At 41.6% G+C, this 15,586-nt stretch overlaps 1 protein-coding gene across 1 annotated transcript; it reads left to right on the top strand.

The window, feature by feature from the left end:
- The first annotated feature begins 1,492 nt into the window (after positions 1 to 1,492).
- Positions 1,493 to 2,545, top strand: phlda2 (pleckstrin homology-like domain, family A, member 2). Its single transcript, XM_049575216.1, has 2 exons — positions 1,493 to 2,069; positions 2,184 to 2,545. The coding sequence occupies exon 1, from the start codon at positions 1,612 to 1,614 to the stop codon at positions 2,026 to 2,028; it is 417 nt and encodes a 138-aa protein (XP_049431173.1). The 5' UTR covers positions 1,493 to 1,611; the 3' UTR covers positions 2,029 to 2,069; positions 2,184 to 2,545.
- The last annotated feature ends 13,041 nt before the right edge of the window (positions 2,546 to 15,586 follow it).

Genomic DNA, 15,586 nt, shown 5'->3' with positions numbered 1-15,586 from the left:
GACACTGCGGTCAGTTGTGAGTGAAGGGGCTCATGATGGGAGTGACAGATGTGATCTATATGCAGCGATATCAAAGGGTATATTACTCGTTCGGTAGCTTTCATTTTTGGCAGCTGTCACCTCAGGTTGTATCAAAGTCACGTGACTGTGAAATCAGAAAATAATTGCAGCTTTTCATCCCTAAAACATACAGGAATTTAGTGGAATCTGCTCGTCTTTTGTCATTAACTTAATGTAAATATGTTTTTGTTGTATGAATTCAAAGTTAATTCAACTCAATATTTTTAGTTTTATTCTCAGACCATGTCGGAACTTGAGTTTACCTGACTTTAAGACTTTAGAGATGGAGGTTATGAGTTGAATGAGAGTTCACTAAACATATTTTAATTTAAGATTTTAATAAAACAAGGTCAACATATTATTAGAGTTCCTAAAATGTGCTGTTTGATAGTTCAAACCATCCAAAAATAAACCATAAGACATCTCATTTTCATCGTAATAGTGATGAAAACGGGGCGAATCACGATGAACTTGAGTACCCAGTTCAGTCTGTCATACTCTGATCATTTAATACAATCACTGGGAGCAGCCTTACATGGAGTTGTAGCACTAACTCAAAAAGAGTAGCCTCAGTTTTAAGGGTCTGTGTGTCTAAACAATAAGTTTAGTTCTTTTAACTCACATTTTTAAGGCAGTGGGTAAATGTTAAAGCAGCTTAAACTGCGTGGGAAAACACTTTCTGCTTGCTTTGTCTGTTTTGGTCTCTGTAACTACTGAGGAACTGCATAACAACCTGTGCTTTATAAAACTTGTAACCCATTCTCTCTCTTTGCAGCTGCTGACACATCTGATGAATTCTGCGCTCACTGAATGGAAACTGTGCTCGTGGGCTGTTTGGGTGCATTTCAGCAGCTTGACATCCACAGACAAGAATAGCAGAGTTTATGTAAAACACCACTGAGGTGAAACAAGTTTAGTCTGATGTATTACCTTTTGTAAAGAGTCACCGGAGAGCAGGGTGGCACAGCAGCACCTACATGGAACAGTGTGGGTTTATTAAGGGAATGAATTACCAGGCTGTCATGGAAAAAGTCTGGATCATAAACTTTAACAGGGTATTCAAAATCCCCCTGAAACGAGTGTTGATATTAAAGGCTTACAGGGCCGGAGAGGCTTTTACGCATGTGCTCAGCTCACTGCGCGCACATCTGGTAATTAACCATATTAGACTGAATCACTCGGCGCAGAGTGGGCAAACATTTAGACTAATCTCTGCAGTAGGATGTGGATTAGTAATTAACATGTTGGGGGTGTAATTAGGTCCACGTTAGGACTTCCTCTGCCCTCTTCCCCCCGCCTGCGCCACGGCTTCCGCCCACACACATAGCCTTGAATTACTCCACTGGCAACTGTTGATGCATTCCCAAGTCATCTGACGTCAAGTGGGAAGGGCTCAGGCCCGAGTCGACTATAAAAAGTCCTCTGCTACCTTGGTTCATTCACAACGCAACTCTGGATTACTATTACCGTAGTAGAGAAGCTCCTTCCTCGGGCTCCTCGGACGACACAGCAGGGGAAGCAGTGGGTTCACGAACCTGCCCGGTATAAACAATGAAAATGTCAGCGGCGGAGATCAGCCAGATCCTCAAGGAGGGAGAGCTGGAGAAGAGGAGCGACAACCTGCTCCAGTTCTGGAAGAGGAAGACGTGCGTCCTGACCACGGACAGCCTCAACATTTACGCCGACACGCAGAAGCGCTCCAAGGGCAAGGAGCTCAAGCTGCAGTCCATCAAGAAGGTGGACTGCGTGGAGCGCACCGGCAAGTTCGTCTATTTCACCATCGTCACCACAGACAATAAGGAGATCGATTTCCGGTGTTCTGGAGAGGAGAACTGCTGGAACGCAGTGATCACCATGGCCCTGATCGATTACCAGAACAGAAAGGCCATCCAGGACTTTAAAACGCGGCAGGACAATGAGAGCGCGTCTCCCGGACAGCAGGAGAGGCGCATGGCGAGGGCGCCCTGAGCCGCTGTAAGGGACTCCGGCAGTGAACCACTCCTAATATGGTGAGGGACACACCGTGACATATTGCTGACATGTTATATGAATCAGAATAAACATTGACTGTGGCTGAGCGCAGCGAGGGAACCTTAAAACTAATGACTCTTGTCTCCTTATAGTGTCAAAGTGGACCATAGAGAAATAATACGCGGACCAAAAGGAAGACGAGGTCATCCGGTCCGGAGATGAAGGATTGTTCGGGGCTGAGCTCTCGGAGAGAGTTGGGACAACTCATCTAAAGTGACAGACGGAGAGATTTCCAGCAGCTCCACACACACAGGACTGAACCCTTGAATTGTCAAAACTATTTCAAGTCTGCTCTCCTGGGAGGAATGTCTCCTAAAACCATGATGTTAATTTATTTGTTTCCAGGATATGGTGTTACTGGCAAACAGCTTGTGTTGTTTAAATTATTCACTATTTCAACTGTGTGTTGAGTGTGTATTTATTTGAATAAATATTCATGCATTTGTAACTTGAAGCTCTCCTCTACTTTTATTTTTCATGTCTCAGCTAGAAGCCTTTCTCCATGGTGTCAAGGTCTGTCAGTATCTCATTACAGCATTATAGAGTCAGTAACAGGGACACTTTTCACCAGCGGCATTTCTTTGTAAATGCCAGACATGCATCAGTAAAAAGGGAGTGGAGGACAGGAAAGTCCCTTTCCTCTCTGCTGTCAGGTGGAATGTGACTCTTGATTGTCACTGGGAGGGTTTCAGGCTTGAGTCATAACTGATAAGCAGATGTAGTCATCAGCACCGGACACTTAAAACACTCACGGCGCCTTTGAACACAGCTTAACTGCCTCTGAGGTGTGGTGGGACCATAGGTCACCACTGTTCGGATGGAAATGTTATAAGAGTTACATTTAAAAAATTATAATTTAATGTGTTTTATTGGTGTTTGTGACTAAGCTTCACAAAGGCTGACATTGATTTTAGTTGGTACTCAAGCGGCTCTTCAAAAAGATGCAAACTCCTCAGCAGCCTCCTTATCAGGCGCCTCTGTTCTTTACAAGGCAGAGAAAACACACGGGAGGTCCACTTTACCGCCCTGTCAACATGACACAAAGGCTTTTCGAATGGGCTTAATGTGACACCAGGTACACACCTATTTAATTACTGTTATAAACCCAGTGAGCACAGCTTTAGTCAGAGGACCTTACAAGGCCAACAGAAGAGGGATAATAAAATGCAGGCTGTAAAGCTCACGTGAATGAAGTAGTCATTCTGAATTGGCTGTATAGCTATATTATTGGCTGGGTGTGGGCTCAGCATATTTAACATGTATGTGTTGGAATTTCTGATTTATCTTATATGGCACAAATAATAAACTTTGAACTTTTTGGTTATTATGTAGATAACCCATGAAGAAGACAGAACACTAAATATTTCATTTAGCCACCATGAAAGTCATGACTGATACAAGGTCAATGAAAAATGTAAAAAGCAAACTTTATTTCTATAGTTTTTCAAAACAAGTCTTACAGGATACTTCACGGGTGTACAATCAGACACAACACAATATAGTAATATTTACAAGAATGTATGGGAATGGGAATAAAATATGCAGCGGATCTGATACTCAGGGAGTTTGAGCCACAGCGTTGGAGCTAAACAGTGAAATATTAAAGGGACAGTTCACCCCAAAATTAAAAAATTACATATTTTCCTGTAGAACAATTTATCAGTCTAGATTGTTTTGGTGTGAGTTGCAGAGTGTTGGAGATATTGACGCTGCCTTCTCTCAAATATAATGGAACTAGATGGTGCCCAAAGTGTCAAAAAATACATTTGAAAAAACTCATCAGCAATGTCTCTTTGTGGAAATCATGACCCAGTTACTCAAGATAATCCACAGACTTTTTTGTGAGCAGTTTCATGTAGAAACTATTTCTTTTAACCAAACTACAACCACCAACCGTATTACAGCGCAGAAGGAAGTGTGCATTTGCTCATGGACCACAGCCTTGAGCTCTTGACAGAGCAAGATGTAAACATTAATGGTGACCTCCTTGACTGAGTTGTAATGTTAGCTAGCTCAGTGATGCGAGGTGAGCTAGCAGTAGATGCACTGATAGATGCACTGATAGATTCACTGATAGCGCTACAGGTAAGAGGACATCTATGTAGTTTTGATTTTGGTGTAAACTGTCCCTTTAACTAACAATGCTTTTCCTTAACACTGTGCCGACATTAAAAAAAAGACGTGTCCTCTCTGCCCTCAGCCCTCCACCGAACAAATACCTCCGGTTGTGGATCTTGTGGAGTGGAAGTGTGTTATGAGCACAAATGCCCAGAGGTCAAAGGTGGCTGAAAGTCGAATCTCTGGCCCGCAGTAATGAAGTGTATAGTGGAGTCACACTTCCCCCCGTCCCATCCCGTCCTCGCGTGTAGCTTTGAAGTAGGATCACACTACAATGAACGCATCAAAGGGTTAGACTGATCTGAGGAGTATTACCGGAGCGGACGGGCCTCCTTTCTAAAAATACCATGTCACAAATTGGCACCACTTTAATCTCACACACACACATACATACATCCCTTTGGCCCCTGAGCCAAGGGCCACACGGGTTTTTTGTCACCAGTGCATGCTATTCTTTCCTGAACAATCTGATACAGAAAAGTCCTTCTAGTTTAAAGGGACAGTTTGCCCTGTCGGATCAAAAATACATATTTTTCCTCTCACTGGTAGTGCTATTTATCAGTGTTGCCAAATGTTGGTGATATCAGCCGTAGAGGTGTCTACTTTCTCCTCAAGTACTGCTTCAACTACATTGCTGTTGAGTTTTTTAAATGTATTTTTTGGCGCTTTGAGCACCACAAGACGAGTACCATCTAGTTCCATTATATTGAAGAGAAGGCAGACATCTCCACAGCCGATATCTCCAACGCTCTGCAACTCACACCAAAACAATCTAGTCTGAGGTATTTTTAATTCTGGGGTGAGCTGTCCCTTTATGCATTTGACTCTCAGCAGTATTTTCAAAGGCTGATAAAAGATAATGTAAAGATAATCCACTGTACATCGCTTGTGTTTTTTACCTCCTTGCTCCTCTGGACAAACACATTCACAACACCAACCAGAGGGACTCACACACTGATTCCTCCTCTCTGATCTCAGCCTGTATAAACATCCTCTGACGCGGCACTGGCACACACTCAGGCCATACTTGCAGCCTTGGCGTCATCGCTCCATAGACTGTCATTATGTGGACGGAGCATAGCTGCTCAACAATGAATGCATTGTTACATTCTTGAGGAAAAGGCACATGCAGTAAGTAGAGACAATGAGAGGTAAGTGTTTGCAGGGCCATGACCTACAAACACATCTTCAATTAATCTTCAGTTTTCAAACCGAGCAGGACAGAAGGTCTGATTCAGAGGCGTTTATCGTAAACATGAGATGTAGTGCTGACAGGCTGAGGCAGTGTGTATGGAGCAACAGCTGAGCGGGGTGTAGTGAGGTGAAGGTCGGTGGCCAGAAGAAACTTGTCTTACTCCCACACAAACAGCAATAACTCCACAGTATGTCAAGACATTCTGTATTGATATGCAGATATAAATCTTTTATACTGTCCTCTTCAGGAGAAGTTTGCCTCAACATGAAAGAATGACTCAGTTCATCAGAGCGCCATGCTGTACGGAGACCACAGTGTTGCCAGGAAGGAAAATTTGAGAACGTGTAATGGGGATTTAATGCTTTTTTTGTAAAGCAAATAGCAGGTTATGTTTGGAAAAGTCAGAGTGAACGTATGAGATTGAGTAGACATGTTTTTTGTCTTGTTGTGTGAGCTATTCCTTTCCTCCACACGCAGGGCCCTTGCTACAACTGAGGACACTGTGGTCATGTCCTCAGTATCATGCCTGAGAATTTAGGAGTTTGGGTGTAGTTTAAAAAGGTTTTAAAGGTCAATATCTTTAAGACTTAATATCATTACATTTGATTGTTTGTTTTTAGACATAAAAATATTAACTAAAAATTAAAGGTATACTGTACAGGCATTGTTGGTTGATGTTTGTAAGCACAGTATTCAGATAATTTAATGGAAAAAATTGATGCTTAGTAAGCTAACTTAGTAAGCTAAGTGCTGGCACATACATATCCTACAGAAAACAGGCCATCACCATGTCACTCTTCATCCTCATCAGTGTTGGGCAGTAACATGCTACTATTAACTCATTACAGTATGAATAATAATAAAATAATATAATTTCAGTAATAATATTACAGTTACTCTGAAACCAAATAACTTTTTACATTGTTACTTTTGTTATCACATCACTACTGACTTGAAATACAACAGTCACATCAGCGGACTCATTTTAGTAATCATTGCGCTGCGCTGGCACGCCACAAAGGAGTAGCTGGAAACACTTACCTTAGCTGCTGGAAATATTTCCATCACTTTGATTTTGTCAGGAGGAAAGATGACAAGAACACTGTTGCTGCTGGTTGGACTAAAACTCTTTCCACTGCAAAAAACATGTCCCCAAATCTCCAGACTGAAACATCTCGACTACTACGATTGACAACACAACAGTGTGAAGCTCCAGGAAATACACCCTACCAAAGGTGAGCCCTTCTTGGCTGCAGAGGTCAGCTGTAGCCCTACACTGGCTTAACAACCAAAACTGGATTTTAATCATGGACAGCTGCAGGCTACAAAGATGTAATGAAGTTAGTGGCTGGATATTTTGTGGATGAAATGTTGCTCCATGAGTGACTCTACATCTTTCAGGCAGAACCTTGGGAAAATACTGTTAACAGGCAACAGGAAATCCCCAGGTATCCCCAGCGATTACCCTGACATTCACAGAGGGGCACACATCAGAATTTTGGGGAGATACACAGTTACCAATTTTATGGGTGTAACAGATTGCGAATTAGTGTTGGCCCAACACTGATCCTCATCTTCTCCTTCAGTGCCCGAAAACAAAAGTGAAAGAGAAAGCCAACCCTAGATTCACTTTTGTTTTGGAACAAGCTTTGTCCCCTTTTTCATCTTGCTGTATGTCTCTTTTAACAATGTGTCCATAATGCACACTGTTCCCAAGAGTGTCCTGAACAAGAAACTACAGGCAGAGGGCAGAGGGAAAGACTTCTGCAGATAAAGACACCACTTCACACTTTTAGTGGGTCATAACAAATGATGACTGAGAAGGATTACTTTTGTCAATACACAACTCAATCTCGAGAAAAAAATGTTGCATTGTACGTTTCTGTCAACCACGGATATGTTACATTTGTACATTATTTTGTGGCGGATACTTTGAAACTGTGTATTTGTCAACAACGCTGTCATGAGGGTGTGGTTAGGTTTAGGCACAAAAACACAAAACAGCACCCAGGTTCGATGCCAAAAACACCACAATGTGTCAGTAAAAAACACCCAGGTTTGGTGCCACATACACCGGTGAAAATGCAGCAAACTGATGCTGTTGTTTGCTGGTTGGTTTCAAACAGTGGTCTGTAGTTTGGCAGCAGTCTTACCAAGGTGACGCATGCACCAACCCCTCCACCTCCTGATGACAAAGTCAGCTTATATATTGTCTTGTTTTAGAAATGCTGACATAATACATATGAAACGTGGTGCTTTGCAGAAACATACAGGGCCAACATTTTCTTCTGGCAACTGAGCTGTTATACTTTTTTTCCCGATGTAAATCCTGCAATGTATTCCTTTAAAAACAATAAAGTGATATCTGCTGCCAGATTTGTCTCCTGGTAATGTGGAGGAGGTTTTGTAACAGGATTTACTTTGGGAACAATATGCTGGCCGTCTTTACTCTTCTACAGTGTTGTTATTGCGTGACTGAAAATTACAGCTGTAAATCACATGATGACACGTGCTAACTAAAACCTTGAAGAGGATTTTAAAATGCAGTTGAAAACTTTGGAAAAGCTAAAGTGGCCACTCAAACATAAAATGTTTAATGAAACGTGATTAATTCACTGAACAGCAAAAGGATGAAAGAGGCACCTTTCTGTGGGTTGAAAAAAAGAAACGCTTTTAATTTCTTTGAACTCTAAATATAGACAGGTTTTGAATCAGACTGTAATCATGAGTCTACTTTCACATAAAATCCCACCTTGTGTGGCCTGAGGCTTCCACAGAGCTTGTCTGGGCATTTCAAATTACACTTCAGGTTCGGTTGAACAGCGTGATGACACGTTAACACCACCTCACTTCACAGCATAACTTACAGGTATGCTCAGGTATGCGTCACACCACAACACACCTCCTCATTCATAATGAGGGTATCATTTAGCTTCCCGTAAGCCGCTATCACGTAGGAACTTCTATCTTTGCTTCACTTCAACCTGTTGTGTCATTTCCTCGCTTGCTCTTCCCGTTAGAGTCCAATCTGACGCCAGCAGGACACAACACTGCTGCTTCATGTAAATAAAAACCGCCTAAAACCCAAACAGCAGAGACGACCAGGATATTAGGCAAGGCCTCGGGAGATGGTGTGATTACAAACAGCCTCCAACATCTGTGTCGTACACGACCTATTAATTATCTAACTTACTGTTCTTTTTCTCCAATTGCCTTGAAACGGTGCAAAAAGCTGGCAGCATTGTACTTGCTCTTTACTTTTTTAAACCACAGGAATGGGATTATCTCAGAGAAGTGCTATTCACTGGCTCGTTTTACCGGAAAGAAACTCTTTAGGTATTTCTCCCTGTGACGCATGACTCAGGTGAGAGCATACCTGAGTGCATACCATAGCAAACACAAAGACTGTTATGCATCAGGCCACAGTTGAGGTAAGTCGCCAGGTTTCTATAGTAAACTGAACTTCGTCAGAATCAAAACTGGGTCATAAAAATTAATCTGAGTACTTGACCAAAATCCAGCTCCCCATGTTTCTGTGCTGTTTCCCATTTATCACTCCTCCATCCAAGTAAAGGTCATCTGATTCCCAGATCTGGTTTTGCGGACAAATTGGATGAACCCCCCTCCTCATCTTATCCACAAAGGCGTCATTCTCCTAATCGTCTGTAGCCACGACAACAGTGTTTGTTTTTAATGGGATGTCCATTTCTGCCTGCTGAGTCACTGGGAAAGAACTCCCCAGATTCGCATCTTCAGCCCTTGTATCTGCCCACTCTCTGGCTGTGACTGTCGCAAACCTGTAACTCAGAAGCTAAAGCGCGGTGTACACTTTTAACGACTCGTAAACCTCTCGTCAGGATTCTTGGGATCAAAACATCAGCAGAGTGGTGACTCGTCATTTGTGAGATATTCCCCTGATGCAACCTAATAGCTTTCTATGTCCAGACCACATCCGCTTCCCCGTAAATATAGAAAAGCACTCTACATCAACAAGCAAACTCAACATGTGCGAGAGTAAGGCGATATTTCCCCAAATACGATACAGTCTCTCTCTTTGAAGGCTGTTTTTTTTTTCCAATAAAAATCTTACAAATGTGGCACCTCTCATATCTTAGACATGTGTGTACTGGATATACACAACCTCACACACACATGCTGTATATACACACAGTGTTGGCAGGGCTGCACTGCTGAGCAGGGATCATGTTGCTTAAGACCCAGCTGTCCGGAGAGGAGCCTCAGACAGAGCGAGGAGACGCTGTCAGGAATGTCTACAAGGCAGTGAGGGGGCGGACGGCTGAGGACGAGAGAGCTCCACCTGCCCCATGTGGCCTGAGGAAGAAGGTAAAGATAAGAACCAGATAGAACAGGCCTCAAAATTCTGACATGGACGTAAGTAAAAACAGGGCTTGGACGTGAAAGTGAGGACATTAAAGTGCTGACCTTGTAAATGGATGAAATGAAAATGTTCCAACGCAGAGTCATATTAAAGTGGAAACAGACATCTTATCAACTCCTCCCCTCCCTAGTGTTTCCAAGTGATATTACTGTTGGCGCCATTGTGCAGAGACAATCAGATCGCTTGCCATTCCAGTCACAGTGTCCACCATTTCCGCTACAGGGGATAGCAGCTATAAAAACGTACACTGATACTCTTTTGTAACTGGGAATTGTTACCAGGGGAAACAAAAGCGCTATCCTCTCCCTGTTTTGTTAGCAGCATTTAACATACTTCCTTTGCCTCGTATACTGAGCTCTCATTTTCACGCGAGATGGATAGTGCCCATTGCATAGTGAAAACGAGGCCTCTAGGGTAAAAATCTGAACACCAGTGGTGTCATTATTCTAAGGCCATTATATTGTGTAATTAATATTTACTTCATAACGATAAAGCAAAAATTTGTCAATTTAAACTCTAATGGACAGCATTCAGAGACTTAAAAAATATATGGAAGCCAATTTCTGCCCATTTTCTTTCTCTTTTGAAAAACTCTCTCAAAATAATGACTTGTTTCTAATTTTTCTAATTTTTTCAATATTTTAAGAAAGTGACTCGCTGTTTCGACCCACGGGATCTTTGTCGTTCATCATGTTGGTGGAAACGAGCTTCTGTTAAAAGATTATAAAAGATTACAGGAGTACTTCACCAACAAAATAACCACTTGTATATCAGTTAGTCGTCTTGTGTTACCTTCAGTTTGTGAAGAAAAGGTTTTCCTCGCGTGCCTCCATGGAAAACAGCAAACATATTGATTTATTGATTGATTGAAGACCGTGTTTAACAAAAGCAAAACTATATCAAAACATCCGTTTACAAACCCTAACACATCTCGTGCATTATAATCCTCCTATAATTATGCATTATAATCCTATAAGTCTCATTTATGGAGTCTAAAGGCCAAAACACACCAGTGGAAAACGCTGCACATCAAAAAATATGCCTCTATTATCTTGCGATGCGTCTTGGTCCTCCAGGATACTTCACACTAATGTCTTGTTTCCAGCCTTGCAGCCCCTGGATTTAAATGCATTTTAACTCCACTCACTCTCTGCTTATTCACAACAGCTCCCGTAGCAGCTCTTTTTCTTTGCTCCTATGGCAGCTTGACTCCTCTCCTCGCCATTGATATATAAAGAGAATTCTGTAGCTGTTGCTGTGTCCCGTGTGTATTGAGGAATGGATGAGGAAAGACTTCTTGTTGCGGTCAAAAAATATTCTGAGCTAAATGACCCACAATCCTGTCGTAATAAAGAATCAGAATCAGACTCAGAATCAGAAATACTTTATTTATCCCTGGGGGGAAATTGTTGGCGTTACATGTGCTCCTTACAAAATTAGAAAGATATATTGTATAGGGCAATTCGAAGTAAAAATATAAGAAAATCTAACAAGATTATTTACAAAATATAGTAACCTAAATCAAATATACACAGATACAGTGCCATTAAAATAGATAATAACAGAATATATACAGTAAAGGTAAAATGAGGTTATTGCACAAGTTAAATTATTGCACATGTTGACAGTGGGTAAAATAGTCTAAGGGCCACTCAGAGGGAGGAGTTGTACAGTTTGATGGCCACAGGCAGGAATGATTTCCTGTGGCGCTCAGTGGTACATCTTGGTGGTATGAGTCTCCCACTGAAAGTACTCTTGTGCCTGACCAGCACATGGTGGAGTGGGTGTGAGACATTGTCTAAGATAGTTCGTAGCTTAGACAGCATCCTCCTCTCTGACACCACCATCAGAGAGTCACACTCCTTTCCCACGACATCACTGGCCTTGCGGATCAGTTTGTTGAGTCTGTTGGCGTCCGCCACCCTCAGCCTGATCAGTAGTTCAGGTGAGAAGTTTATTTATGGGCTGTCCACACATGATTTTATGCTAATGGTAATGCTAATGCTAAGCTAAAGGTGGAGGTAGTGCAGATCTCTCAGCAAAAGTAGGGATAACTATGCATGGTGGTCTGTTGATGAGCTGCAGCACAACGCATCAAGTGTGTGCTAGGGGCGGAACTTGACACGTGTCATGCCACAGCGGCACCGGTATGTTTTCAGCTTAATGCTCAGTACCTCCTGAACACATGCATTCTCACTAAAACCTTACCATTTAAAACTGAACAAAAAGTGAAACAAATGCAAGACTCCAGAACTACTTTTTTCTGTTTTGCAAAACAGCATGTGTTTGGAAAAGTACTGAACATACAATAAATAAGACCTGACTCATACTGCAGTTGTGTGAGAGTTTGTGAACGGATGTTTTGATATAGCTTTGCTGTTAAATGTGGTCCCCAATCAATCAATAAATCAATATGTTCACCATTTTCGGTGGAGGTACTAAACTTTCCTCCCAAGTGCAAGGAAACACAGCATGACTATTGATAAACTAATGGTCATTTTGTGGATGAAGTATTCCTTTAACTTGCATTATTGTTCCTTGTGACTTGACTTTGACCTTCCCTAAAACATCAGCTTTGAATGATACATTTAGAAAAGTAGCTTTAATGTCAGTTTTATCATATCTTTCACCTTCCTCTTGTAGCATCTATTCACAGAGATACTGTGCTCTTGGTTTTAAGATATGCATTAAAACAAAAACACATGTTAACTGTGAGGCTGCACTATTTCAAATGTTGCTTCTGAAATTGAATGTAATTTTTCAATGCTGTGAGCAAAACAGATGAAATTCCATTCACATCCATTATGTTGGGGTGGAGGAAGAAACAGAGACAATACTCTCAAAACCTGGACAAATAAGACCCAAAGTGTCTGTGTGGCTGGAATCCACCGGATAACGATCCTTTAAGCTGTCAGAAACAGAGAGACGTAGATCACGGTGGATGATGGGACTGGGAGCAGTGGAGCAACACAGCTGGAGTACAGGAGTCAGATCACAGTCAGCTCTGTAACTGGGCTCCTTAGGGGAGGTTCGGTTACCAGCACCTGCCTGAGTGGGTGTGTGAAGGGATGACCACGAACAGATTACAATAACATTACATTTCCCAGCCTGGAAGTCTATAAGACATCATTTAGAGCTTAAAATCCTCAACATTTTTTTGATCATCTCTGCAGACAGTGTGGGGAGAAAAGTTGAACCCATATCACTAATTTATCATATATAACATCTTTGATACAATCAGTAGGACCTACAGTAGCTCATTCATGTTTGACACACACTGGTGTCGCCTGAGGTGATGTGCTTTACTTTTTAACAGCGTGTGTTTGGAATGAACAGAGCAAACTCAATGAAGAAAAGAGAAAAGTCATGAAATCTGAGAACAAAATGCTGGTTTCACTCTGACAACATGTGATTTCTTCAAGGTGCCACTAAATAGCTCCCTAGCTTGTCACTCACATGAGTTACAGTAAGTTGCATCATTTTGTTGGTGCAGCGAAAAAGGCCCCAACGTGATCAACTTCGCCTGCCATGAAACCAAAGGTGAAACAAATGGCTGTAATAACCTGTAATGATGACCCCGGGTCCAGAGCTGTTATCAGGGTGAGAGGAAATGAGTTCACCGAAGATATTACACAAGAGGGAAGCCGGTGAAAGAGAAAGAAAGATTAATGAGCACATAAAGGGAGAGAGGGAAAATTCCACAGCAGACAATATTACAAGTAACAGAAGAAGAGTTTGTGAAGAGGGAGAGAAAAAAATGAATGCAGGAATTCCCCTGCGACACACCAAAGCCAACAACACACTGGGCATGATCTAATCAACTGCTAATGCAACACGGATGCTGCGCCCTGAACAAACAGGCGGCTAGATTATTTCAATCTATCTTTCACCCCGTCTGTACTTTTAGGAAATGGTTTGACGTGCAAAGAACAACACACATTATAAAGAAAGATAAACTACAATGACATTTTTTTCCATTTAGACTATTTAGAAATTAATCTATATGTGACAGTTCCTTTGTGGCTGGTTTGTCAGGTTTGGCATGTTGTATACAAACAGTAAGAGGTAGAGGAGCACTAAATCACTATTTACTATGGAAGAAATCACAAACATCAAATATAACTGCAAGCGGCGATTCTGAAGTTCAAGCCAACGTGGACTTTAGAAGCTGAAAGGTGCGAAGAATCAAGACCTCTGACACCTGCATTAAAGATAACTAACAGGTTTTATGACAGTCATCAAAATCATTCTTTTACAACCAAAGTTCTGCCGGGTCACGCCCCTCTTCTGCAACATCGTGGCCCCTGTTGGTCAATTGTGAAAGCATTTTGCGGTCATGCTTTAATGGCTTAATCAAAAATATCCACTTAGTTTGGTGCTATTTGGACAAACTTTAATGGAGCGACGCTTGCGAGCTAGTTCAGCCAGTCAACTTGAACTGCACTGATTCATACACTCATGTCATTCGTCACTCTCCATATGTCATCTATGAAACACACCCTCCCAATTTAGCAGTCTATTTAAGCTGCAAAATCTTCACTCCCCGATATCTCCTGTAAACATATCTGCGTGGAGCGATGAGGCTGGAGTCTGGACGCCAAACTCTAACGATTTTCTGCTGTTGAAAAAAAACATTTAAAACATGAGTTGTCTGACTGAAATTGATTTTGGTGGTGCTCCCTATTGAGTGATTTCAAAATAATTTCGCACACGTGATTCTACATTGTTGTGAAACATGTTCTGCAAATTCTGTAAGGACTGGACAAAGAATTTAGGGGGCACTACTTATGCTGACATATCCTGCAAGTTTCATGATGACTGGTGCACTGTTTGTGGAGTTAGGGTCTATTAATGTGCTGAGCCCCCTCTTCAAGCATAATGAGATATCAACAAGCTTAGTGCAACGTCTGTTAAGCTTTGTCCACAGGAAATTTGGTAGCAATCTGACCTATGGTTTAGGAAGAGATGTCAAAAAAGTGTTTTTCAAAAATTTGAACTCCATTTAGGAGGACTTTTAATGGTTCTTAAATGCATTTTCGTAGAGCACATTGAGCTGAACTTGTGTCCAATTTCAAGTCAGTGCCATTTACAATGTGAGGGGCATGGCCTTTCCAATATTGCATTTTCGGGCCTCAATTATAGTGCATCCATCAGGCTGATTGGGGTCATATGTGTTGTTTCAGCTCTTTGGACTTAAACCCCTAATTACTATTTTGTCAGTCTATGTTTTCACTTCTCTAGAACAGTGGTTCCCAACTTGCAAATGATTCTCAAACGTGGAGCTCTTATTTCGAAGTGCTGTTTTCTGTTGTACAGTGTTCCTTGACACAGACAGCAAACTAGCTCAACAACATGGCCAAACGTAAGTATAAGGCTGAATGTATTAAACCGTGGGACCTCTAACTAATGACTTAACAAGAAATCTCAACCCCATGGCTGAACCAGTTGGGAACCACTGCTCTGGAAAACATAAAATAACATTTCTCCATATGATATTTTTAGTTTTATAATTTGTGTGAAAACAATAAAAAGATGCCTAAAAGAGATGTATTCCTTTGTTTAGACTTTTGTGGGAAACATTTGGAAAACATTATATTTTATTTGATGTTAAGTGTACAACAGGGACATTAAGGCTCTCTGTCTGAAAATGTCTTTCTCAGTGTGATAGTACCGTGAGGAGAAGGCAGAGGAAGCTGGAAAGTCCCCTTATAAGAGTACAGGTTCTCACACAATGCATTCCTACAGATCATGTGTATTGTTTCGCTGCTTGGCTCCAGCTCCCT

The sequence above is a fragment of the Epinephelus fuscoguttatus genome, linkage group LG4, assembly GCF_011397635.1.
Source record: "Epinephelus fuscoguttatus linkage group LG4, E.fuscoguttatus.final_Chr_v1".
Lineage (NCBI taxonomy): Eukaryota > Metazoa > Chordata > Actinopteri > Perciformes > Serranidae > Epinephelus > Epinephelus fuscoguttatus.
This window is presented reverse-complemented; position numbering and strand designations above follow the sequence as displayed.